The sequence below is a fragment of the Ammodytes marinus genome (genome assembly GCF_949987685.1).
Source record: "Ammodytes marinus genome assembly, chromosome: 7".
In the NCBI taxonomy this organism is placed as follows: Eukaryota; Metazoa; Chordata; class Actinopteri; order Uranoscopiformes; family Ammodytidae; genus Ammodytes; species Ammodytes marinus.
Genome location: NC_137211.1, coordinates 1,567,674 through 1,595,161, shown reverse-complemented (window position 1 = coordinate 1,595,161; position 27,488 = coordinate 1,567,674). Strand labels below are relative to the sequence as shown.

At 44.9% G+C, this 27,488-nt stretch overlaps 1 protein-coding gene across 1 annotated transcript in view; it reads right to left on the bottom strand.

Annotated features, from left to right (window-relative positions):
* itpr3 (inositol 1,4,5-trisphosphate receptor, type 3) overlaps nt 1-27,488 on the bottom strand; it is a 163,464-nt gene that overhangs the window by 36,540 nt on the left and 99,436 nt on the right. The window contains exons 21-23 of the mRNA XM_080031640.1: nt 1,723-1,867; nt 1,367-1,511; nt 816-1,024 (exon numbers count right to left, since the gene is read on the bottom strand). Coding sequence (XP_079887766.1) covers nt 816-1,024; nt 1,367-1,511; nt 1,723-1,867 — 499 coding nt within the window. The remainder of the gene's footprint in view (nt 1-815; nt 1,025-1,366; nt 1,512-1,722; nt 1,868-27,488) is intronic.

Below are 27,488 nucleotides of genomic sequence, written 5' to 3'. Positions count from 1 at the left end.
AATACATAAATGACCCACTAACTCCAAAAGCATTTTGGAGTACTGTATTCATCTTTATTCTTGACATTTCTCGACACAATTAAAAAAAAAACTTCCTCATCAGATTTTTTTCTCTCTCCTTTTGCCCTAAAACTCTTCTGTACTTTAATATGTGGTGTAGTAGCCTGGCATTCCCAGACCTGCCACTAGGCGCTGGCAAATTAAATTTGCTGCGCGTGTTGGTCTGGAGACGCTCCGTTGAAGCTTATCAAGACTACCAGAAATCTGGTATAACGTTTCAATTGGTTCTATCTAATATGGGCGCGCCAGAGCCCTTTATATGGTGCTCTGGGGAGGACGTAACCGGATGACGACAGTGACGTGCATGCGACGTCGAAGCTGTGATAGTAAACATCAAAGATGGCTGCGGATATGTTGTGTGAGTTTGAGACTGCTTTGGCCTCGACCCTTAACGAATTGGAAGACGGGACTCATAGCTTTCACTAGCAAGTAAGTGGAATGTTCTGTTTTGCCGACCGACAACGGCAAACGTTTAATTGAACAGTTTAACAGCTGTTCGCTAAACGAACGGGGCTTACGTCACTTGTGCATCGCTCTGATTGGTTGTAGTGCTATCCAACTGCGTGCAGTGGCATTTGAAATGCACGAGTAGGAGCCGCCCCTAGAGTTGGAAATTACTATTGATCGTCGCCAGACCCTCTATCGTTCAAGATATCAGGGTCAGGATTTCCAGGCTAGTGGTGTAGTAAAAAGAAGGAGTATATGATTTGGAACGCAGGGTATGTTTCATATAATAATTTTGTTATTTCAGTTACTTGTAATATTTCCAGAATCTTCAGCTTCGTGTCCATCACTGTAAGGTCCATTTTGTCGATACTATCTTTACTGCCTCTCTGTCCGTCAATCGCAAGTCCCGCCCCCGACCCTCTGGCACCTGTCCCGCCAAATAAGGACTGCTTCCTGTTGAGGACCATGGTCGACATCATCTGACCCATTCCATGTATTGAGCGCTTCACGTTCTTTACTTCAGACAAAGAAGAAAAACAGCAAATGGTCGGTTTTATTACCTTACAACAAGAGAAAATAATTGAAATCATACACCAAAAAATCCTGATCTTCACAAATCTAAGATATGTTTCCAAAGTCATCACAGCCTACCTCAGCCATTATGTTCAGCGTTACTTTAAACAATAATTTTATATTTTCTAATAACTTTCTAATTCTTGTTTGATCAAATTAAATTTTTCCAAATCCAGTACAATTTAAAACACAAAGCTAACCAGGTCATCAACATGTATCAATGTCATGTAAAAGAAATAATGGAATTTGTTCGGTTAAAGTCAATAGTAACCAGAGAAAAGAGTACCTGATCCATCATCATGGAATAAGACCGCAGCGTATCCAGGATTGGGTCTACAGTCTATAATACCGAGCAAGGTTCTGGTGAGTCTGAGCAGCTCAAAGAAACTGTAGAAACCAAAGTAGATCAAATGTCTGGCCAAACTCACCACCTTGTGAAAAAAAAGAAAAAATATGTCAACTGAAGGAAGGGGAAAGTTTCAACATGAGACATGAAGTCCAATCAAATCAGTTTTATTAGTATAGCCCAATATCACAAATAGACATTTGTCAGAGTGGGCTTTATATTTCATACAGTATGATGACACACTCTGCCCTCAGACCCTTAGCTCAACTGAGAGAAGTAATTGAGAAGGGACATACCTCATATGTGAGTTTGTTTTTCTCCACGTTGTGGAAGGGAAGCTCATCATTCAGGACATTGTTGAGATATTCCTCCATGAAGACCATCGTGTTAGAGAAACGGTTCTTTTTGTTGTCTCTGCTGTCGTCCATGTTAGAGTCATAACTGAGGATGACAAACATCGAAAATATAATACTGAAAAGAAGTCAGAACAAAGAAACAACAATATTGACACTCTTGGTCAAGAGAATCTCATCATAAAAAATCCTTCTCCTCTTGATAAAAGGAAGTTTCCCTGCACAGCAAACGTTCTATGCAACAAATATTGAGGAGATTTTTTTAGAACTGTCCATGCTAATACACCATAACTTGGTTGGGAGGGACCTTTTAGACCTCAGTTCCTGAGGCCTGTCTAAATCAACCATTCTTCCAATGTGGGAGATGTTTAGGATGATGCGGACAGCAGACAAGAAGGCATGCTAAATTTTATTTTCGATTTTTTGGCCGAAAATTCTCACCTTTTCAGTCCTCGTTAGTATAGTGGACAGTATCTCCGCCTGTCACGCGGAAGAACGGGGTTCGATTCCCCGACGGGGAGTAGCCAAGTTTTCTACCAACTGGGCATATGCACAAAGGTCAAAAGCTTGCCAGGTATGCTAAATGTCATTTGGTGCCAAAATACAAATGGGAACTTATAGACTTGGGAAAGTGATATGAATACTTCCAAGAGATTCAGTCAGCAAGTTACTGAGGCCTTTCCAAATTGTGCCCAAATAAACCACATCTTGAAGAATCCACTTGAGGTTGATGAGACCCTTTAGACTTGTGGATGTGACAAACATTATGCTGTGAAGTCTGCACATTTCTGAGGCCTGTCTAAATCAACCATTCTTCCAATGTGCCACTGGCCACATAGAGGACATTTTCAAGGATGATGAGGACAGCACACAAGAAGGATCTCGCCTGAACAGGGACTTGAACCCTGGACCCTCAGATTAAAAGTCTGATGCTCTACCGACTGAGCTATCCAGGCTTCGAAAGCAGACCAAATATAAGACCGCCCAGAGGCGGAACGAGATAGACACGACACTACACAAAAGGGACCTTTTAGACCTCAGTTCCTGAGGCCTGTCTAAATCAACCATTCTTCCAATGTGGAAATGGCCACATAGAGGAGATGTTTAGGATGATGCGGACAGCAGACAAGAAGGCATGCTAAATTTTATTTTCGATTTTTTGGCCGAAAATTCTCACCTTTTCAGTCCTCGTTAGTATAGTGGACAGTATCTCCGCCTGTCACGCGGAAGACCGGGGTTCGATTCCCCGACGGGGAGTAGCCAAGTTTTCTACCAACTGGGCATATGCACAAAGGTCAAAAGCTTGCCAGGTATGCTAAATGTCATTTGGTGCCAAAATACAAATGGGAACTTATAGACTTGGGAAAGTGATATGAATACTTCCAAGAGATTCAGTCAGCAAGTTACTGAGGCCTTTCCAAATTGTGCCCAAATAAACCACATCTTGAAGAATCCACTTGAGGTTGATGAGACCCTTTAGACTTGTGGATGTGACAAACATTATGCTGTGAAGTCTGCACATTTCTGAGGCCTGTCTAAATCAACCATTCTTCCAATGTGCCACTGGCCACATAGAGGACATTTTCAAGGATGATGAGGACAGCACACAAGAAGGATCTCGCCTGAACAGGGACTTGAACCCTGGACCCTCAGATTAAAAGTCTGATGCTCTACCGACTGAGCTATCCAGGCTTCGAAAGCGGACCAAATATAAGACCGCCCAGAGGCGGAACGAGATAGACACGACACTACACAAAAGGGACCTTTTAGACCTCAGTTCCTGAGGCCTGTCTAAATCAACCATTCTTCCAATGTGGAAATGGCCACATAGAGGAGATGTTTAGGATGATGCGGACAGCAGACAAGAAGGCATGCTAAATTTTATTTTCGATTTTTTGGCCGAAAATTCTCACCTTTTCAGTCCTCGTTAGTATAGTGGACAGTATCTCCGCCTGTCACGCGGAAGACCGGGGTTCGATTCCCCGACGGGGAGTAGCCAAGTTTTCTACCAACTGGGCATATGCACAAAGGTCAAAAGCTTGCCAGGTATGCTAAATGTCATTTGGTGCCAAAATACAAATGGGAACTTATAGACTTGGGAAAGTGATATGAATACTTCCAAGAGATTCAGTCAGCAAGTTACTGAGGCCTTTCCAAATTGTGCCCAAATAAACCACATCTTGAAGAATCCACTTGAGGTTGATGAGACCCTTTAGACTTGTGGATGTGACAAACATTATGCTGTGAAGTCTGCACATTTCTGAGGCCTGTCTAAATCAACCATTCTTCCAATGTGCCACTGGCCACATAGAGGACATTTTCAAGGATGATGAGGACAGCACACAAGAAGGATCTCGCCTGAACAGGGACTTGAACCCTGGACCCTCAGATTAAAAGTCTGATGCTCTACCGACTGAGCTATCCAGGCTTCGAAAGTGGACCAAATATAAGACCGCCCAGAGGCGGAACGAGATAGACACGACACTACACAAAAGGGACCTTTTAGACCTCAGTTCCTGAGGCCTGTCTAAATCAACCATTCTTCCAATGTGGAAATGGCCACATAGAGGAGATGTTTAGGATGATGCGGACAGCAGACAAGAAGGCATGCTAAATTTTATTTTCGATTTTTTGGCCGAAAATTCTCACCTTTTCAGTCCTCGTTAGTATAGTGGACAGTATCTCCGCCTGTCACGCGGAAGACCGGTGTTCGATTCCCCGACGGGGAGTAGCCAAGTTTTCTACCAACTGGACATATGCACAAAGGTCAAAAGCTTGCCAGGTATGCTAAATGTCATTTGGTGCCAAAATACAAATGGGAACTTATAGACTTGGGAAAGTGATATGAATACTTCCAAGAGATTCAGTCAGCAAGTTACTGAGGCCTTTCCAAATTGTCCCCAAATAAACCACATCTTGAAGAATCCACTTGAGGTTGATGAGACCCTTTAGACTTGTGGATGTGACAAACATTATGCTGTGAAGTCTGCACATTTCTGAGGCCTGTCTAAATCAACCATTCTTCCAATGTGCCACTGGCCACATAGAGGACATTTTCAAGGATGATGAGGACAGCACACAAGAAGGATCTCGCCTGAACAGGGACTTGAACCCTGGACCCTCAGATTAAAAGTCTGATGCTCTACCGACTGAGCTATCCAGGCTTCGAAAGCGGACCAAATATAAGACCGCCCAGAGGCGGAACGAGATAGACACGACACTACACAAAAGGGACCTTTTAGACCTCAGTTCCTGAGGCCTGTCTAAATCAACCATTCTTCCAATGTGGAAATGGCCACATAGAGGAGATGTTTAGGATGATGCGGACAGCAGACAAGAAGGCATGCTAAATTTTATTTTCGATTTTTTGGCCGAAAATTCTCACCTTTTCAGTCCTCGTTAGTATAGTGGACAGTATCTCCGCCTGTCACGCGGAAGACCGGGGTTCGATTCCCCGACGGGGAGTAGCCAAGTTTTCTACCAACTGGGCATATGCACAAAGGTCAAAAGCTTGCCAGGTATGCTAAATGTCATTTGGTGCCAAAATACAAATGGGAACTTATAGACTTGGGAAAGTGATATGAATACTTCCAAGAGATTCAGTCAGCAAGTTACTGAGGCCTTTCCAAATTGTGCCCAAATAAACCACATCTTGAAGAATCCACTTGAGGTTGATGAGACCCTTTAGACTTGTGGATGTGACAAACATTATGCTGTGAAGTCTGCACATTTCTGAGGCCTGTCTAAATCAACCATTCTTCCAATGTGCCACTGGCCACATAGAGGACATTTTCAAGGATGATGAGGACAGCACACAAGAAGGATCTCGCCTGAACAGGGACTTGAACCCTGGACCCTCAGATTAAAAGTCTGATGCTCTACCGACTGAGCTATCCAGGCTTCGAAAGCAGACCAAATATAAGACCGCCAAGAGGCGGAACGAGATAGACACGACACTACACAAAAGGGACCTTTTAGACCTCAGTTCCTGAGGCCTGTCTAAATCAACCATTCTTCCAATGTGGAAATGGCCACATAGAGGAGATGTTTAGGATGATGCGGACAGCAGACAAGAAGGCATGCTAAATTTTATTTTCGATTTTTTGGCCGAAAATTCTCACCTTTTCAGTCCTCGTTAGTATAGTGGACAGTATCTCCGCCTGTCACGCGGAAGACCGGGGTTCGATTCCCCGACGGGGAGTAGCCAAGTTTTCTACCAACTGGGCATATGCACAAAGGTCAAAAGCTTGCCAGGTATGCTAAATGTCATTTGGTGCCAAAATACAAATGGGAACTTATAGACTTGGGAAAGTGATATGAATACTTCCAAGAGATTCAGTCAGCAAGTTACTGAGGCCTTTCCAAATTGTGCCCAAATAAACCACATCTTGAAGAATCCACTTGAGGTTGATGAGACCCTTTAGACTTGTGGATGTGACAAACATTATGCTGTGAAGTCTGCACATTTCTGAGGCCTGTCTAAATCAACCATTCTTCCAATGTGCCACTGGCCACATAGAGGACATTTTCAAGGATGATGAGGACAGCACACAAGAAGGATCTCGCCTGAACAGGGACTTGAACCCTGGACCCTCAGATTAAAAGTCTGATGCTCTACCGACTGAGCTATCCAGGCTTCAAAAGCGGACCAAATATAAGACCGCCCAGAGGCGGAACGAGATAGACACGACACTACACAAAAGGGACCTTTTAGACCTCAGTTCCTGAGGCCTGTCTAAATCAACCATTCTTCCAATGTGGAAATGGCCACATAGAGGAGATGTTTAGGATGATGCGGACAGCAGACAAGAAGGCATGCTAAATTTTATTTTCGATTTTTTGGCCGAAAATTCTCACCTTTTCAGTCCTCGTTAGTATAGTGGACAGTATCTCCGCCTGTCACGCGGAAGAACGGGGTTCGATTCCCCGACGGGGAGTAGCCAAGTTTTCTACCAACTGGGCATATGCACAAAGGTCAAAAGCTTGCCAGGTATGCTAAATGTCATTTGGTGCCAAAATACAAATGGGAACTTATAGACTTGGGAAAGTGATATGAATACTTCCAAGAGATTCAGTCAGCAAGTTACTGAGGCCTTTCCAAATTGTGCCCAAATAAACCACATCTTGAAGAATCCACTTGAGGTTGATGAGACCCTTTAGACTTGTGGATGTGACAAACATTATGCTGTGAAGTCTGCACATTTCTGAGGCCTGTCTAAATCAACCATTCTTCCAATGTGCCACTGGCCACATAGAGGACATTTTCAAGGATGATGAGGACAGCACACAAGAAGGATCTCGCCTGAACAGGGACTTGAACCCTGGACCCTCAGATTAAAAGTCTGATGCTCTACCGACTGAGCTATCCAGGCTTCGAAAGCGGACCAAATATAAGACCGCCCAGAGGCGGAACGAGATAGACACGACACTACACAAAAGGGACCTTTTAGACCTCAGTTCCTGAGGCCTGTCTAAATCAACCATTCTTCCAATGTGGAAATGGCCACATAGAGGAGATGTTTAGGATGATGCGGACAGCAGACAAGAAGGCATGCTAAATTTTATTTTCGATTTTTTGGCCGAAAATTCTCACCTTTTCAGTCCTCGTTAGTATAGTGGACAGTATCTCCGCCTGTCACGCGGAAGACCGGGGTTCGATTCCCCGACGGGGAGTAGCCAAGTTTTCTACCAACTGGGCATATGCACAAAGGTCAAAAGCTTGCCAGGTATGCTAAATGTCATTTGGTGCCAAAATACAAATGGGAACTTATAGACTTGGGAAAGTGATATGAATACTTCCAAGAGATTCAGTCAGCAAGTTACTGAGGCCTTTCCAAATTGTGCCCAAATAAACCACATCTTGAAGAATCCACTTGAGGTTGATGAGACCCTTTAGACTTGTGGATGTGACAAACATTATGCTGTGAAGTCTGCACATTTCTGAGGCCTGTCTAAATCAACCATTCTTCCAATGTGCCACTGGCCACATAGAGGACATTTTCAAGGATGATGAGGACAGCACACAAGAAGGATCTCGCCTGAACAGGGACTTGAACCCTGGACCCTCAGATTAAAAGTCTGATGCTCTACCGACTGAGCTATCCAGGCTTCGAAAGCGGACCAAATATAAGACCGCCCAGAGGCGGAACGAGATAGACACGACACTACACAAAAGGGACCTTTTAGACCTCAGTTCCTGAGGCCTGTCTAAATCAACCATTCTTCCAATGTGGAAATGGCCACATAGAGGAGATGTTTAGGATGATGCGGACAGCAGACAAGAAGGCATGCTAAATTTTATTTTCGATTTTTTGGCCGAAAATTCTCACCTTTTCAGTCCTTGTTAGTATAGTGGACAGTATCTCCGCCTGTCACGCGGAAGACCGGGGTTCGATTCCCCGACGGGGAGTAGCCAAGTTTTCTACCAACTGGGCATATGCACAAAGGTCAAAAGCTTGCCAGGTATGCTAAATGTCATTTGGTGCCAAAATACAAATGGGAACTTATAGACTTGGGAAAGTGATATGAATACTTCCAAGAGATTCAGTCAGCAAGTTACTGAGGCCTTTCCAAATTGTGCCCAAATAAACCACATCTTGAAGAATCCACTTGAGGTTGATGAGACCCTTTAGACTTGTGGATGTGACAAACATTATGCTGTGAAGTCTGCACATTTCTGAGGCCTGTCTAAATCAACCATTCTTCCAATGTGCCACTGGCCACATAGAGGACATTTTCAAGGATGATGAGGACAGCACACAAGAAGGATCTCGCCTGAACAGGGTCTTGAACCCTGGACCCTCAGATTAAAAGTCTGATGCTCTACCGACTGAGCTATCCAGGCTTCGAAAGCGGACCAAATATAAGACCGCCCAGAGGCGGAACGAGATAGACACGACACTACACAAAAGGGACCTTTTAGACCTCAGTTCCTGAGGCCTGTCTAAATCAACCATTCTTCCAATGTGGAAATGGCCACATAGAGGAGATGTTTAGGATGATGCGGACAGCAGACAAGAAGGCATGCTAAATTTTATTTTCGATTTTTTGGCCGAAAATTCTCACCTTTTCAGTCCTCGTTAGTATAGTGGACAGTATCTCCGCCTGTCACGCGGAAGACCGGTGTTCGATTCCCCGACGGGGAGTAGCCAAGTTTTCTACCAACTGGACATATGCACAAAGATCAAAAGCTTGCCAGGTATGCTAAATGTCATTTGGTGCCAAAATACAAATGGGAACTTATAGACTTGGGAAAGTGATATGAATACTTCCAAGAGATTCAGTCAGCAAGTTACTGAGGCCTTTCCAAATTGTCCCCAAATAAACCACATCTTGAAGAATCCACTTGAGGTTGATGAGACCCTTTAGACTTGTGGATGTGACAAACATTATGCTGTGAAGTCTGCACATTTCTGAGGCCTGTCTAAATCAACCATTCTTCCAATGTGCCACTGGCCACATAGAGGACATTTTCAAGGATGATGAGGACAGCACACAAGAAGGATCTCGCCTGAACAGGGACTTGAACCCTGGACCCTCAGATTAAAAGTCTGATGCTCTACCGACTGAGCTATCCAGGCTTCGAAAGCGGACCAAATATAAGACCGCCCAGAGGCGGAACGAGATAGACACGACACTACACAAAAGGGACCTTTTAGACCTCAGTTCCTGAGGCCTGTCTAAATCAACCATTCTTCCAATGTGGAAATGGCCACATAGAGGAGATGTTTAGGATGATGCGGACAGCAGACAAGAAGGCATGCTAAATTTTATTTTCGATTTTTTGGCCGAAAATTCTCACCTTTTCAGTCCTCGTTAGTATAGTGGACAGTATCTCCGCCTGTCACGCGGAAGACCGGGGTTCGATTCCCCGACGGGGAGTAGCCAAGTTTTCTACCAACTGGGCATATGCACAAAGGTCAAAAGCTTGCCAGGTATGCTAAATGTCATTTGGTGCCAAAATACAAATGGGAACTTATAGACTTGGGAAAGTGATATGAATACTTCCAAGAGATTCAGTCAGCAAGTTACTGAGGCCTTTCCAAATTGTGCCCAAATAAACCACATCTTGAAGAATCCACTTGAGGTTGATGAGACCCTTTAGACTTGTGGATGTGACAAACATTATGCTGTGAAGTCTGCACATTTCTGAGGCCTGTCTAAATCAACCATTCTTCCAATGTGCCACTGGCCACATAGAGGACATTTTCAAGGATGATGAGGACAGCACACAAGAAGGATCTCGCCTGAACAGGGACTTGAACCCTGGACCCTCAGATTAAAAGTCTGATGCTCTACCGACTGAGCTATCCAGGCTTCGAAAGCAGACCAAATATAAGACCGCCAAGAGGCGGAACGAGATAGACACGACACTACACAAAAGGGACCTTTTAGACCTCAGTTCCTGAGGCCTGTCTAAATCAACCATTCTTCCAATGTGGAAATGGCCACATAGAGGAGATGTTTAGGATGATGCGGACAGCAGACAAGAAGGCATGCTAAATTTTATTTTCGATTTTTTGGCCGAAAATTCTCACCTTTTCAGTCCTCGTTAGTATAGTGGACAGTATCTCCGCCTGTCACGCGGAAGACCGGGGTTCGATTCCCCGACGGGGAGTAGCCAAGTTTTCTACCAACTGGGCATATGCACAAAGGTCAAAAGCTTGCCAGGTATGCTAAATGTCATTTGGTGCCAAAATACAAATGGGAACTTATAGACTTGGGAAAGTGATATGAATACTTCCAAGAGATTCAGTCAGCAAGTTACTGAGGCCTTTCCAAATTGTGCCCAAATAAACCACATCTTGAAGAATCCACTTGAGGTTGATGAGACCCTTTAGACTTGTGGATGTGACAAACATTATGCTGTGAAGTCTGCACATTTCTGAGGCCTGTCTAAATCAACCATTCTTCCAATGTGCCACTGGCCACATAGAGGACATTTTCAAGGATGATGAGGACAGCACACAAGAAGGATCTCGCCTGAACAGGGACTTGAACCCTGGACCCTCAGATTAAAAGTCTGATGCTCTACCGACTGAGCTATCCAGGCTTCGAAAGCGGACCAAATATAAGACCGCCCAGAGGCGGAACGAGATAGACACGACACTACACAAAAGGGACCTTTTAGACCTCAGTTCCTGAGGCCTGTCTAAATCAACCATTCTTCCAATGTGGAAATGGCCACATAGAGGAGATGTTTAGGATGATGCGGACAGCAGACAAGAAGGCATGCTAAATTTTATTTTCGATTTTTTGGCCGAAAATTCTCACCTTTTCAGTCCTTGTTAGTATAGTGGACAGTATCTCCGCCTGTCACGCGGAAGACCGGGGTTCGATTCCCCGACGGGGAGTAGCCAAGTTTTCTACCAACTGGGCATATGCACAAAGGTCAAAAGCTTGCCAGGTATGCTAAATGTCATTTGGTGCCAAAATACAAATGGGAACTTATAGACTTGGGAAAGTGATATGAATACTTCCAAGAGATTCAGTCAGCAAGTTACTGAGGCCTTTCCAAATTGTGCCCAAATAAACCACATCTTGAAGAATCCACTTGAGGTTGATGAGACCCTTTAGACTTGTGGATGTGACAAACATTATGCTGTGAAGTCTGCACATTTCTGAGGCCTGTCTAAATCAACCATTCTTCCAATGTGCCACTGGCCACATAGAGGACATTTTCAAGGATGATGAGGACAGCACACAAGAAGGATCTCGCCTGAACAGGGTCTTGAACCCTGGACCCTCAGATTAAAAGTCTGATGCTCTACCGACTGAGCTATCCAGGCTTCGAAAGCGGACCAAATATAAGACCGCCCAGAGGCGGAACGAGATAGACACGACACTACACAAAAGGGACCTTTTAGACCTCAGTTCCTGAGGCCTGTCTAAATCAACCATTCTTCCAATGTGGAAATGGCCACATAGAGGAGATGTTTAGGATGATGCGGACAGCAGACAAGAAGGCATGCTAAATTTTATTTTCGATTTTTTGGCCGAAAATTCTCACCTTTTCAGTCCTCGTTAGTATAGTGGACAGTATCTCCGCCTGTCACGCGGAAGACCGGTGTTCGATTCCCCGACGGGGAGTAGCCAAGTTTTCTACCAACTGGACATATGCACAAAGGTCAAAAGCTTGCCAGGTATGCTAAATGTCATTTGGTGCCAAAATACAAATGGGAACTTATAGACTTGGGAAAGTGATATGAATACTTCCAAGAGATTCAGTCAGCAAGTTACTGAGGCCTTTCCAAATTGTCCCCAAATAAACCACATCTTGAAGAATCCACTTGAGGTTGATGAGACCCTTTAGACTTGTGGATGTGACAAACATTATGCTGTGAAGTCTGCACATTTCTGAGGCCTGTCTAAATCAACCATTCTTCCAATGTGCCACTGGCCACATAGAGGACATTTTCAAGGATGATGAGGACAGCACACAAGAAGGATCTCGCCTGAACAGGGACTTGAACCCTGGACCCTCAGATTAAAAGTCTGATGCTCTACCGACTGAGCTATCCAGGCTTCGAAAGCGGACCAAATATAAGACCGCCCAGAGGCGGAACGAGATAGACACGACACTACACAAAAGGGACCTTTTAGACCTCAGTTCCTGAGGCCTGTCTAAATCAACCATTCTTCCAATGTGGAAATGGCCACATAGAGGAGATGTTTAGGATGATGCGGACAGCAGACAAGAAGGCATGCTAAATTTTATTTTCGATTTTTTGGCCGAAAATTCTCACCTTTTCAGTCCTCGTTAGTATAGTGGACAGTATCTCCGCCTGTCACGCGGAAGACCGGGGTTCGATTCCCCGACGGGGAGTAGCCAAGTTTTCTACCAACTGGGCATATGCACAAAGGTCAAAAGCTTGCCAGGTATGCTAAATGTCATTTGGTGCCAAAATACAAATGGGAACTTATAGACTTGGGAAAGTGATATGAATACTTCCAAGAGATTCAGTCAGCAAGTTACTGAGGCCTTTCCAAATTGTGCCCAAATAAACCACATCTTGAAGAATCCACTTGAGGTTGATGAGACCCTTTAGACTTGTGGATGTGACAAACATTATGCTGTGAAGTCTGCACATTTCTGAGGCCTGTCTAAATCAACCATTCTTCCAATGTGCCACTGGCCACATAGAGGACATTTTCAAGGATGATGAGGACAGCACACAAGAAGGATCTCGCCTGAACAGGGACTTGAACCCTGGACCCTCAGATTAAAAGTCTGATGCTCTACCGACTGAGCTATCCAGGCTTCGAAAGCAGACCAAATATAAGACCGCCAAGAGGCGGAACGAGATAGACACGACACTACACAAAAGGGACCTTTTAGACCTCAGTTCCTGAGGCCTGTCTAAATCAACCATTCTTCCAATGTGGAAATGGCCACATAGAGGAGATGTTTAGGATGATGCGGACAGCAGACAAGAAGGCATGCTAAATTTTATTTTCGATTTTTTGGCCGAAAATTCTCACCTTTTCAGTCCTCGTTAGTATAGTGGACAGTATCTCCGCCTGTCACGCGGAAGACCGGGGTTCGATTCCCCGACGGGGAGTAGCCAAGTTTTCTACCAACTGGGCATATGCACAAAGGTCAAAAGCTTGCCAGGTATGCTAAATGTCATTTGGTGCCAAAATACAAATGGGAACTTATAGACTTGGGAAAGTGATATGAATACTTCCAAGAGATTCAGTCAGCAAGTTACTGAGGCCTTTCCAAATTGTGCCCAAATAAACCACATCTTGAAGAATCCACTTGAGGTTGATGAGACCCTTTAGACTTGTGGATGTGACAAACATTATGCTGTGAAGTCTGCACATTTCTGAGGCCTGTCTAAATCAACCATTCTTCCAATGTGCCACTGGCCACATAGAGGACATTTTCAAGGATGATGAGGACAGCACACAAGAAGGATCTCGCCTGAACAGGGACTTGAACCCTGGACCCTCAGATTAAAAGTCTGATGCTCTACCGACTGAGCTATCCAGGCTTCGAAAGCGGACCAAATATAAGACCGCCCAGAGGCGGAACGAGATAGACACGACACTACACAAAAGGGACCTTTTAGACCTCAGTTCCTGAGGCCTGTCTAAATCAACCATTCTTCCAATGTGGAAATGGCCACATAGAGGAGATGTTTAGGATGATGCGGACAGCAGACAAGAAGGCATGCTAAATTTTATTTTCGATTTTTTGGCCGAAAATTCTCACCTTTTCAGTCCTCGTTAGTATAGTGGACAGTATCTCCGCCTGTCACGCGGAAGACCGGGGTTCGATTCCCCGACGGGGAGTAGCCAAGTTTTCTACCAACTGGGCATATGCACAAAGGTCAAAAGCTTGCCAGGTATGCTAAATGTCATTTGGTGCCAAAATACAAATGGGAACTTATAGACTTGGGAAAGTGATATGAATACTTCCAAGAGATTCAGTCAGCAAGTTACTGAGGCCTTTCCAAATTGTGCCCAAATAAACCACATCTTGAAGAATCCACTTGAGGTTGATGAGACCCTTTAGACTTGTGGATGTGACAAACATTATGCTGTGAAGTCTGCACATTTCTGAGGCCTGTCTAAATCAACCATTCTTCCAATGTGCCACTGGCCACATAGAGGACATTTTCAAGGATGATGAGGACAGCACACAAGAAGGATCTCGCCTGAACAGGGACTTGAACCCTGGACCCTCAGATTAAAAGTCTGATGCTCTACCGACTGAGCTATCCAGGCTTCGAAAGCAGACCAAATATAAGACCGCCAAGAGGCGGAACGAGATAGACACGACACTACACAAAAGGGACCTTTTAGACCTCAGTTCCTGAGGCCTGTCTAAATCAACCATTCTTCCAATGTGGAAATGGCCACATAGAGGAGATGTTTAGGATGATGCGGACAGCAGACAAGAAGGCATGCTAAATTTTATTTTCGATTTTTTGGCCGAAAATTCTCACCTTTTCAGTCCTCGTTAGTATAGTGGACAGTATCTCCGCCTGTCACGCGGAAGACCGGGGTTCGATTCCCCGACGGGGAGTAGCCAAGTTTTCTACCAACTGGGCATATGCACAAAGGTCAAAAGCTTGCCAGGTATGCTAAATGTCATTTGGTGCCAAAATACAAATGGGAACTTATAGACTTGGGAAAGTGATATGAATACTTCCAAGAGATTCAGTCAGCAAGTTACTGAGGCCTTTCCAAATTGTGCCCAAATAAACCACATCTTGAAGAATCCACTTGAGGTTGATGAGACCCTTTAGACTTGTGGATGTGACAAACATTATGCTGTGAAGTCTGCACATTTCTGAGGCCTGTCTAAATCAACCATTCTTCCAATGTGCCACTGGCCACATAGAGGACATTTTCAAGGATGATGAGGACAGCACACAAGAAGGATCTCGCCTGAACAGGGACTTGAACCCTGGACCCTCAGATTAAAAGTCTGATGCTCTACCGACTGAGCTATCCAGGCTTCGAAAGCGGACCAAATATAAGACCGCCCAGAGGCGGAACGAGATAGACACGACACTACACAAAAGGGACCTTTTAGACCTCAGTTCCTGAGGCCTGTCTAAATCAACCATTCTTCCAATGTGGAAATGGCCACATAGAGGAGATGTTTAGGATGATGCGGACAGCAGACAAGAAGGCATGCTAAATTTTATTTTCGATTTTTTGGCCGAAAATTCTCACCTTTTCAGTCCTCGTTAGTATAGTGGACAGTATCTCCGCCTGTCACGCGGAAGACCGGGGTTCGATTCCCCGACGGGGAGTAGCCAAGTTTTCTACCAACTGGGCATATGCACAAAGGTCAAAAGCTTGCCAGGTATGCTAAATGTCATTTGGTGCCAAAATACAAATGGGAACTTATAGACTTGGGAAAGTGATATGAATACTTCCAAGAGATTCAGTCAGCAAGTTACTGAGGCCTTTCCAAATTGTGCCCAAATAAACCACATCTTGAAGAATCCACTTGAGGTTGATGAGACCCTTTAGACTTGTGGATGTGACAAACATTATGCTGTGAAGTCTGCACATTTCTGAGGCCTGTCTAAATCAACCATTCTTCCAATGTGCCACTGGCCACATAGAGGACATTTTCAAGGATGATGAGGACAGCACACAAGAAGGATCTCGCCTGAACAGGGACTTGAACCCTGGACCCTTAGATTAAAAGTCTGATGCTCTACCGACTGAGCTATACAGGCTTCGAAAGCGGACCAAATATAAGACCGCCCAGAGGCGGAACGAGATAGACACGACACTACACAAAAGGGACCTTTTAGACCTCAGTTCCTGAGGCCTGTCTAAATCAACCATTCTTCCAATGTGGAAATGGCCACATAGAGGAGATGTTTAGGATGATGCGGACAGCAGACAAGAAGGCATGCTAAATTTTATTTTCGATTTTTTGGCCGAAAATTCTCACCTTTTCAGTCCTCGTTAGTATAGTGGACAGTATCTCCGCCTGTCACGCGGAAGACCGGGGTTCGATTCCCGGACGGGGAGTAGCCAAGTTTTCTACCAACTGGGCATATGCACAAAGGTCAAAAGCTTGCCAGGTATGCTAAATGTCATTTGGTGCCAAAATACAAATGGGAACTTATAGACTTGGGAAAGTGATATGAATACTTCCAAGAGATTCAGTCAGCAAGTTACTGAGGCCTTTCCAAATTGTGCCCAAATAAACCACATCTTGAAGAATCCACTTGAGGTTGATGAGACCCTTTAGACTTGTGGATGTGACAAACATTATGCTGTGAAGTCTGCACATTTCTGAGGCCTGTCTAAATCAACCATTCTTCCAATGTGCCACTGGCCACATAGAGGACATTTTCAAGGATGATGAGGACAGCACACAAGAAGGATCTCGCCTGAACAGGGACTTGAACCCTGGACCCTCAGATTAAAAGTCTGATGCTCTACCGACTGAGCTATCCAGGCTTCGAAAGCGGACCAAATATAAGACCGCCCAGAGGCGGAACGAGATAGACACGACACTACACAAAAGGGACCTTTTAGACCTCAGTTCCTGAGGCCTGTCTAAATCAACCATTCTTCCAATGTGGAAATGGCCACATAGAGGAGATGTTTAGGATGATGCGGACAGCAGACAAGAAGGCATGCTAAATTTTATTTTCGATTTTTTGGCCGAAAATTCTCACCTTTTCAGTCCTCGTTAGTATAGTGGACAGTATCTCCGCCTGTCACGCGGAAGACCGGGGTTCGATTCCCCGACGGGGAGTAGCCAAGTTTTCTACCAACTGGGCATATGCACAAAGGTCAAAAGCTTGCAAGGTATGCTAAATGTCATTTGGTGCCAAAATACAAATGGGAACTTATAGACTTGGGAAAGTGATATGAATACTTCCAAGAGATTCAGTCAGCAAGTTACTGAGGCCTTTCCAAATTGTGCCCAAATAAACCACATCTTGAAAAATCCACTTGAGGTTGATGAGACCCTTTAGACTTGTGGATGTGACAAACATTATGCTGTGAAGTCTGCACATTTCTGAGGCCTGTCTAAATCAACCATTCTTCCAATGTGCCACTGGCCACATAGAGGACATTTTCAAGGATGATGAGGACAGCACACAAGAAGGATCTCGCCTGAACAGGGACTTGAACCCTGGACCCTCAGATTAAAAGTCTGATGCTCTACCGACTGAGCTATCCAGGCTTCGAAAGCGGACCAAATATAAGACCGCCCAGAGGCGGAACGAGATAGACACGACACTACACAAAAGGGACCTTTTAGACCTCAGTTCCTGAGGCCTGTCTAAATCAACCATTCTTCCAATGTGGAAATGGCCACATAGAGGAGATGTTTAGGATGATGCGGACAGCAGACAAGAAGGCATGCTAAATTTTATTTTCGATTTTTTGGCCGAAAATTCTCACCTTTTCAGTCCTCGTTAGTATAGTGGACAGTATCTCCGCCTGTCACGCGGAAGACCGGGGTTCGATTCCCCGACGGGGAGTAGCCAAGTTTTCTACCAACTGGGCATATGCACAAAGGTCAAAAGCTTGCCAGGTAAGCTAAATGTCATTTGGTGCCAAAATACAAATGGGAACTTATAGACTTGGGAAAGTGATATGAATACTTCCAAGAGATTCAGTCAGCAAGTTACTGAGGCCTTTCCAAATTGTGCCCAAATAAACCACATCTTGAAGAATCCACTTGAGGTTGATGAGACCCTTTAGACTTGTGGATGTGACAAACATTATGCTGTGAAGTCTGCACATTTCTGAGGCCTGTCTAAATCAACCATTCTTCCAATGTGCCACTGGCCACATAGAGGACATTTTCAAGGATGATGAGGACAGCACACAAGAAGGATCTCGCCTGAACAGGGACTTGAACCCTGGACCCTCAGATTAAAAGTCTGATGCTCTACCGACTGAGCTATCCAGGCTTCGAAAGCGGACCAAATATAAGACCGCCCAGAGGCGGAACGAGATAGACACGACACTACACAAAAGGGACCTTTTAGACCTCAGTTCCTGAGGCCTGTCTAAATCAACCATTCTTCCAATGTGGAAATGGCCACATAGAGGAGATGTTTAGGATGATGCGGACAGCAGACAAGAAGGCATGCTAAATTTTATTTTCGATTTTTTGGCCGAAAATTCTCACCTTTTCAGTCCTCGTTAGTATAGTGGACAGTATCTCCGCCTGTCACGCGGAAGACCGGGGTTCGATTCCCCGACGGGGAGTAGCCAAGTTTTCTACCAACTGGGCATATGCACAAAGGTCAAAAGCTTGCCAGGTATGCTAAATGTCATTTGGTGCCAAAATACAAATGGGAACTTATAGACTTGGGAAAGTGATATGAATACTTCCAAGAGATTCAGTCAGCAAGTTACTGAGGCCTTTCCAAATTGTGCCCAAATAAACCACATCTTGAAGAATCCACTTGAGGTTGATGAGACCCTTTAGACTTGTGGATGTGACAAACATTATGCTGTGAAGTCTGCACATTTCTGAGGCCTGTCTAAATCAACCATTCTTCCAATGTGCCACTGGCCACATAGAGGACATTTTCAAGGATGATGAGGACAGCACACAAGAAGGATCTCGCCTGAACAGGGACTTGAACCCTGGACCCTCAGATTAAAAGTCTGATGCTCTACCGACTGAGCTATCCAGGCTTCGAAAGCGGACCAAATATAAGACCGCCCAGAGGCGGAACGAGATAGACACGACACTACACAAAAGGGACCTTTTAGACCTCAGTTCCTGAGGCCTGTCTAAATCAACCATTCTTCCAATGTGGAAATGGCCACATAGAGGAGATGTTTAGGATGATGCGGACAGCAGACAAGAAGGCATGCTAAATTTTATTTTCGATTTTTTGGCCGAAAATTCTCACCTTTTCAGTCCTCGTTAGTATAGTGGACAGTATCTCCGCCTGTCACGCGGAAGACCGGGGTTCGATTCCCCGACGGGGAGTAGCCAAGTTTTCTACCAACTGGGCATATGCACAAAGGTCAAAAGCTTGCCAGGTATGCTAAATGTCATTTGGTGCCAAAATACAAATGGGAACTTATAGACTTGGGAAAGTGATATGAATACTTCCAAGAGATTCAGTCAGCAAGTTACTGAGGCCTTTCCAAATTGTGCCCAAATAAACCACATCTTGAAGAATCCACTTGAGGTTGATGAGACCCTTTAGACTTGTGGATGTGACAAACATTATGCTGTGAAGTCTGCACATTTCTGAGGCCTGTCTAAATCAACCATTCTTCCAATGTGCCACTGGCCACATAGAGGACATTTTCAAGGATGATGAGGACAGCACACAAGAAGGATCTCGCCTGAACAGGGACTTGAACCCTGGACCCTCAGATTAAAAGTCTGATGCTCTACCGACTGAGCTATCCAGGCTTCGAAAGCGGACCAAATATAAGACCGCCCAGAGGCGGAACGAGATAGACACGACACTACACAAAAGGGACCTTTTAGACCTCAGTTCCTGAGGCCTGTCTAAATCAACCATTCTTCCAATGTGGAAATGGCCACATAGAGGAGATGTTTAGGATGATGCGGACAGCAGACAAGAAGGCATGCTAAATTTTATTTTCGATTTTTTGGCCGAAAATTCTCACCTTTTCAGTCCTCGTTAGTATAGTGGACAGTATCTCCGCCTGTCACGCGGAAGACCGGGGTTCGATTCCCCGACGGGGAGTAGCCAAGTTTTCTACCAACTGGGCATATGCACAAAGGTCAAAAGCTTGCCAGGTATGCTAAATGTCATTTGGTGCCAAAATACAAATGGGAACTTATAGACTTGGGAAAGTGATATGAATACTTCCAAGAGATTCAGTCAGCAAGTTACTGAGGCCTTTCCAAATTGTGCCCAAATAAACCACATCTTGAAGAATCCACTTGAGGTTGATGAGACCCTTTAGACTTGTGGATGTGACAAACATTATGCTGTGAAGTCTGCACATTTCTGAGGCCTGTCTAAATCAACCATTCTTCCAATGTGCCACTGGCCACATAGAGGACATTTTCAAGGATGATGAGGACAGCACACAAGAAGGATCTCGCCTGAACAGGGACTTGAACCCTGGACCCTCAGATTAAAAGTCTGATGCTCTACCGACTGAGCTATCCAGGCTTCGAAAGCGGACCAAATATAAGACCGCCCAGAGGCGGAACGAGATAGACACGACACTACACAAAAGGGACCTTTTAGACCTCAGTTCCTGAGGCCTGTCTAAATCAACCATTCTTCCAATGTGGAAATGGCCACATAGAGGAGATGTTTAGGATGATGCGGACAGCAGACAAGAAGGCATGCTAAATTTTATTTTCGATTTTTTGGCCGAAAATTCTCACCTTTTCAGTCCTCGTTAGTATAGTGGACAGTATCTCCGCCTGTCACGCGGAAGACCGGGGTTCGATTCCCCGACGGGGAGTAGCCAAGTTTTCTACCAACTGGGCATATGCACAAAGGTCAAAAGCTTGCAAGGTATGCTAAATGTCATTTGGTGCCAAAATACAAATGGGAACTTATAGACTTGGGAAAGTGATATGAATACTTCCAAGAGATTCAGTCAGCAAGTTACTGAGGCCTTTCCAAATTGTGCCCAAATAAACCACATCTTGAAAAATCCACTTGAGGTTGATGAGACCCTTTAGACTTGTGGATGTGACAAACATTATGCTGTGAAGTCTGCACATTTCTGAGGCCTGTCTAAATCAACCATTCTTCCAATGTGCCACTGGCCACATAGAGGACATTTTCAAGGATGATGAGGACAGCACACAAGAAGGATCTCGCCTGAACAGGGACTTGAACCCTGGACCCTCAGATTAAAAGTCTGATGCTCTACCGACTGAGCTATCCAGGCTTCGAAAGCGGACCAAATATAAGACCGCCCAGAGGCGGAACGAGATAGACACGACACTACACAAAAGGGACCTTTTAGACCTCAGTTCCTGAGGCCTGTCTAAATCAACCATTCTTCCAATGTGGAAATGGCCACATAGAGGAGATGTTTAGGATGATGCGGACAGCAGACAAGAAGGCATGCTAAATTTTATTTTCGATTTTTTGGCCGAAAATTCTCACCTTTTCAGTCCTCGTTAGTATAGTGGACAGTATCTCCGCCTGTCACGCGGAAGACCGGGGTTCGATTCCCCGACGGGGAGTAGCCAAGTTTTCTACCAACTGGGCATATGCACAAAGGTCAAAAGCTTGCCAGGTAAGCTAAATGTCATTTGGTGCCAAAATACAAATGGGAACTTATAGACTTGGGAAAGTGATATGAATACTTCCAAGAGATTCAGTCAGCAAGTTACTGAGGCCTTTCCAAATTGTGCCCAAATAAACCACATCTTGAAGAATCCACTTGAGGTTGATGAGACCCTTTAGACTTGTGGATGTGACAAACATTATGCTGTGAAGTCTGCACATTTCTGAGGCCTGTCTAAATCAACCATTCTTCCAATGTGCCACTGGCCACATAGAGGACATTTTCAAGGATGATGAGGACAGCACACAAGAAGGATCTCGCCTGAACAGGGACTTGAACCCTGGACCCTCAGATTAAAAGTCTGATGCTCTACCGACTGAGCTATCCAGGCTTCGAAAGCGGACCAAATATAAGACCGCCCAGAGGCGGAACGAGATAGACACGACACTACACAAAAGGGACCTTTTAGACCTCAGTTCCTGAGGCCTGTCTAAATCAACCATTCTTCCAATGTGGAAATGGCCACATAGAGGAGATGTTTAGGATGATGCGGACAGCAGACAAGAAGGCATGCTAAATTTTATTTTCGATTTTTTGGCCGAAAATTCTCACCTTTTCAGTCCTCGTTAGTATAGTGGACAGTATCTCCGCCTGTCACGCGGAAGACCGGGGTTCGATTCCCCGACGGGGAGTAGCCAAGTTTTCTACCAACTGGGCATATGCACAAAGGTCAAAAGCTTGCCAGGTATGCTAAATGTCATTTGGTGCCAAAATACAAATGGGAACTTATAGACTTGGGAAAGTGATATGAATACTTCCAAGAGATTCAGTCAGCAAGTTACTGAGGCCTTTCCAAATTGTGCCCAAATAAACCACATCTTGAAGAATCCACTTGAGGTTGATGAGACCCTTTAGACTTGTGGATGTGACAAACATTATGCTGTGAAGTCTGCACATTTCTGAGGCCTGTCTAAATCAACCATTCTTCCAATGTGCCACTGGCCACATAGAGGACATTTTCAAGGATGATGAGGACAGCACACAAGAAGGATCTCGCCTGAACAGGGACTTGAACCCTGGACCCTCAGATTAAAAGTCTGATGCTCTACCGACTGAGCTATCCAGGCTTCGAAAGCGGACCAAATATAAGACCGCCCAGAGGCGGAACGAGATAGACACGACACTACACAAAAGGGACCTTTTAGACCTCAGTTCCTGAGGCCTGTCTAAATCAACCATTCTTCCAATGTGGAAATGGCCACATAGAGGAGATGTTTAGGATGATGCGGACAGCAGACAAGAAGGCATGCTAAATTTTATTTTCGATTTTTTGGCCGAAAATTCTCACCTTTTCAGTCCTCGTTAGTATAGTGGACAGTATCTCCGCCTGTCACGCGGAAGACCGGGGTTCGATTCCCCGACGGGGAGTAGCCAAGTTTTCTACCAACTGGGCATATGCACAAAGGTCAAAAGCTTGCCAGGTATGCTAAATGTCATTTGGTGCCAAAATACAAATGGGAACTTATAGACTTGGGAAAGTGATATGAATACTTCCAAGAGATTCAGTCAGCAAGTTACTGAGGCCTTTCCAAATTGTGCCCAAATAAACCACATCTTGAAGAATCCACTTGAGGTTGATGAGACCCTTTAGACTTGTGGATGTGACAAACATTATGCTGTGAAGTCTGCACATTTCTGAGGCCTGTCTAAATCAACCATTCTTCCAATGTGCCACTGGCCACATAGAGGACATTTTCAAGGATGATGAGGACAGCACACAAGAAGGATCTCGCCTGAACAGGGACTTGAACCCTGGACCCTCAGATTAAAAGTCTGATGCTCTACCGACTGAGCTATCCAGGCTTCGAAAGCGGACCAAATATAAGACCGCCCAGAGGCGGAACGAGATAGACACGACACTACACAAAAGGGACCTTTTAGACCTCAGTTCCTGAGGCCTGTCTAAATCAACCATTCTTCCAATGTGGAAATGGCCACATAGAGGAGATGTTTAGGATGATGCGGACAGCAGACAAGAAGGCATGCTAAATTTTATTTTCGATTTTTTGGCCGAAAATTCTCACCTTTTCAGTCCTCGTTAGTATAGTGGACAGTATCTCCGCCTGTCACGCGGAAGACCGGGGTTCGATTCCCCGACGGGGAGTAGCCAAGTTTTCTACCAACTGGGCATATGCACAAAGGTCAAAAGCTTGCCAGGTATGCTAAATGTCATTTGGTGCCAAAATACAAATGGGAACTTATAGACTTGGGAAAGTGATATGAATACTTCCAAGAGATTCAGTCAGCAAGTTACTGAGGCCTTTCCAAATTGTGCCCAAATAAACCACATCTTGAAGAATCCACTTGAGGTTGATGAGACCCTTTAGACTTGTGGATGTGACAAACATTATGCTGTGAAGTCTGCACATTTCTGAGGCCTGTCTAAATCAACCATTCTTCCAATGTGCCACTGGCCACATAGAGGACATTTTCAAGGATGATGAGGACAGCACACAAGAAGGATCTCGCCTGAACAGGGACTTGAACCCTGGACCCTCAGATTAAAAGTCTGATGCTCTACCGACTGAGCTATCCAGGCTTCGAAAGCGGACCAAATATAAGACCGCCCAGAGGCGGAACGAGATAGACACGACACTACACAAAAGGGACCTTTTAGACCTCAGTTCCTGAGGCCTGTCTAAATCAACCATTCTTCCAATGTGGAAATGGCCACATAGAGGAGATGTTTAGGATGATGCGGACAGCAGACAAGAAGGCATGCTAAATTTTATTTTCGATTTTTTGGCCGAAAATTCTCACCTTTTCAGTCCTCGTTAGTATAGTGGACAGTATCTCCGCCTGTCACGCGGAAGACCGGGGTTCGATTCCCCGACGGGGAGTAGCCAAGTTTTCTACCAACTGGGCATATGCACAAAGGTCAAAAGCTTGCCAGGTATGCTAAATGTCATTTGGTGCCAAAATACAAATGGGAACTTATAGACTTGGGAAAGTGATATGAATACTTCCAAGAGATTCAGTCAGCAAGTTACTGAGGCCTTTCCAAATTGTGCCCAAATAAACCACATCTTGAAGAATCCACTTGAGGTTGATGAGACCCTTTAGACTTGTGGATGTGACAAACATTATGCTGTGAAGTCTGCACATTTCTGAGGCCTGTCTAAATCAACCATTCTTCCAATGTGCCACTGGCCACATAGAGGACATTTTCAAGGATGATGAGGACAGCACACAAGAAGGATCTCGCCTGAACAGGGACTTGAACCCTGGACCCTCAGATTAAAAGTCTGATGCTCTACCGACTGAGCTATCCAGGCTTCGAAAGCGGACCAAATATAAGACCGCCCAGAGGCGGAACGAGATAGACACGACACTACACAAAAGGGACCTTTTAGACCTCAGTTCCTGAGGCCTGTCTAAATCAACCATTCTTCCAATGTGGAAATGGCCACATAGAGGAGATGTTTAGGATGATGCGGACAGCAGACAAGAAGGCATGCTAAATTTTATTTTCGATTTTTTGGCCGAAAATTCTCACCTTTTCAGTCCTCGTTAGTATAGTGGACAGTATCTCCGCCTGTCACGCGGAAGACCGGGGTTCGATTCCCCGACGGGGAGTAGCCAAGTTTTCTACCAACTGGGCATATGCACAAAGGTCAAAAGCTTGCCAGGTATGCTAAATGTCATTTGGTGCCAAAATACAAATGGGAACTTATAGACTTGGGAAAGTGATATGAATACTTCCAAGAGATTCAGTCAGCAAGTTACTGAGGCCTTTCCAAATTGTGCCCAAATAAACCACATCTTGAAGAATCCACTTGAGGTTGATGAGACCCTTTAGACTTGTGGATGTGACAAACATTATGCTGTGAAGTCTGCACATTTCTGAGGCCTGTCTAAATCAACCATTCTTCCAATGTGCCACTGGCCACATAGAGGACATTTTCAAGGATGATGAGGACAGCACACAAGAAGGATCTCGCCTGAACAGGGACTTGAACCCTGGACCCTCAGATTAAAAGTCTGATGCTCTACCGACTGAGCTATCCAGGCTTCGAAAGCGGACCAAATATAAGACCGCCCAGAGGCGGAACGAGATAGACACGACACTACACAAAAGGGACCTTTTAGACCTCAGTTCCTGAGGCCTGTCTAAATCAACCATTCTTCCAATGTGGAAATGGCCACATAGAGGAGATGTTTAGGATGATGCGGACAGCAGACAAGAAGGCATGCTAAATTTTATTTTCGATTTTTTGGCCGAAAATTCTCACCTTTTCAGTCCTTGTTAGTATAGTGGACAGTATCTCCGCCTGTCACGCGGAAGACCGGGGTTTGATTCCCCGATGGGGAGTAGCCAAGTTTTCTACCAACTGGGCATATGCACAAAGGTCAAAAGCTTGCCAGGTATGCTAAATGTCATTTGGTGCCAAAATACAAATGGGAACTTATAGACTTGGGAAAGTGATATGAATACTTCCAAGAGATTCAGTCAGCAAGTTACTGAGGCCTTTCCAAATTGTGCCCAAATAAACCACATCTTGAAGAATCCACTTGAGGTTGATGAGACCCTTTAGACTTGTGGATGTGACAAACATTATGCTGTGAAGTCTGCACATTTCTGAGGCCTGTCTAAATCAACCATTCTTCCAATGTGCCACTGGCCACATAGAGGACATTTTCAAGGATGATGAGGACAGCACACAAGAAGGATCTCGCCTGAACAGGGACTTGAACCCTGGACCCTCAGATTAAAAGTCTGATGCTCTACCGACTGAGCTATCCAGGCTTCGAAAGCGGACCAAATATAAGACCGCCCAGAGGCGGAACGAGATAGACACGACACTACACAAAAGGGACCTTTTAGACCTCAGTTCCTGAGGCCTGTCTAAATCAACCATTCTTCCAATGTGGAAATGGCCACATAGAGGAGATGTTTAGGATGATGCGGACAGCAGACAAGAAGGCATGCTAAATTTTATTTTCGATTTTTTGGCCGAAAATTCTCACCTTTTCAGTCCTCGTTAGTATAGTGGACAGTATCTCCGCCTGTCACGCGGAAGACCGGGGTTCGATTCCCCGACGGGGAGTAGCCAAGTTTTCTACCAACTGGGCATATGCACAAAGGTCAAAAGCTTGCCAGGTATGCTAAATGTCATTTGGTGCCAAAATACAAATGGGAACTTATAGACTTGGGAAAGTGATATGAATACTTCCAAGAGATTCAGTCAGCAAGTTACTGAGGCCTTTCCAAATTGTGCCCAAATAAACCACATCTTGAAGAATCCACTTGAGGTTGATGAGACCCTTTAGACTTGTGGATGTGACAAACATTATGCTGTGAAGTCTGCACATTTCTGAGGCCTGTCTAAATCAACCATTCTTCCAATGTGCCACTGGCCACATAGAGGACATTTTCAAGGATGATGAGGACAGCACACAAGAAGGATCTCGCCTGAACAGGGACTTGAACCCTGGACCCTCAGATTAAAAGTCTGATGCTCTACCGACTGAGCTATCCAGGCTTCGAAAGCGGACCAAATATAAGACCGCCCAGAGGCGGAACGAGATAGACACGACACTACACAAAAGGGACCTTTTAGACCTCAGTTCCTGAGGCCTGTCTAAATCAACCATTCTTCCAATGTGGAAATGGCCACATAGAGGAGATGTTTAGGATGATGCGGACAGCAGACAAGAAGGCATGCTAAATTTTATTTTCGATTTTTTGGCCGAAAATTCTCACCTTTTCAGTCCTTGTTAGTATAGTGGACAGTATCTCCGCCTGTCACGCGGAAGACCGGGGTTTGATTCCCCGATGGGGAGTAGCCAAGTTTTCTACCAACTGGGCATATGCACAAAGGTCAAAAGCTTGCCAGGTATGCTAAATGTCATTTGGTGCCAAAATACAAATGGGAACTTATAGACTTGGGAAAGTGATATGAATACTTCCAAGAGATTCAGTCAGCAAGTTACTGAGGCCTTTCCAA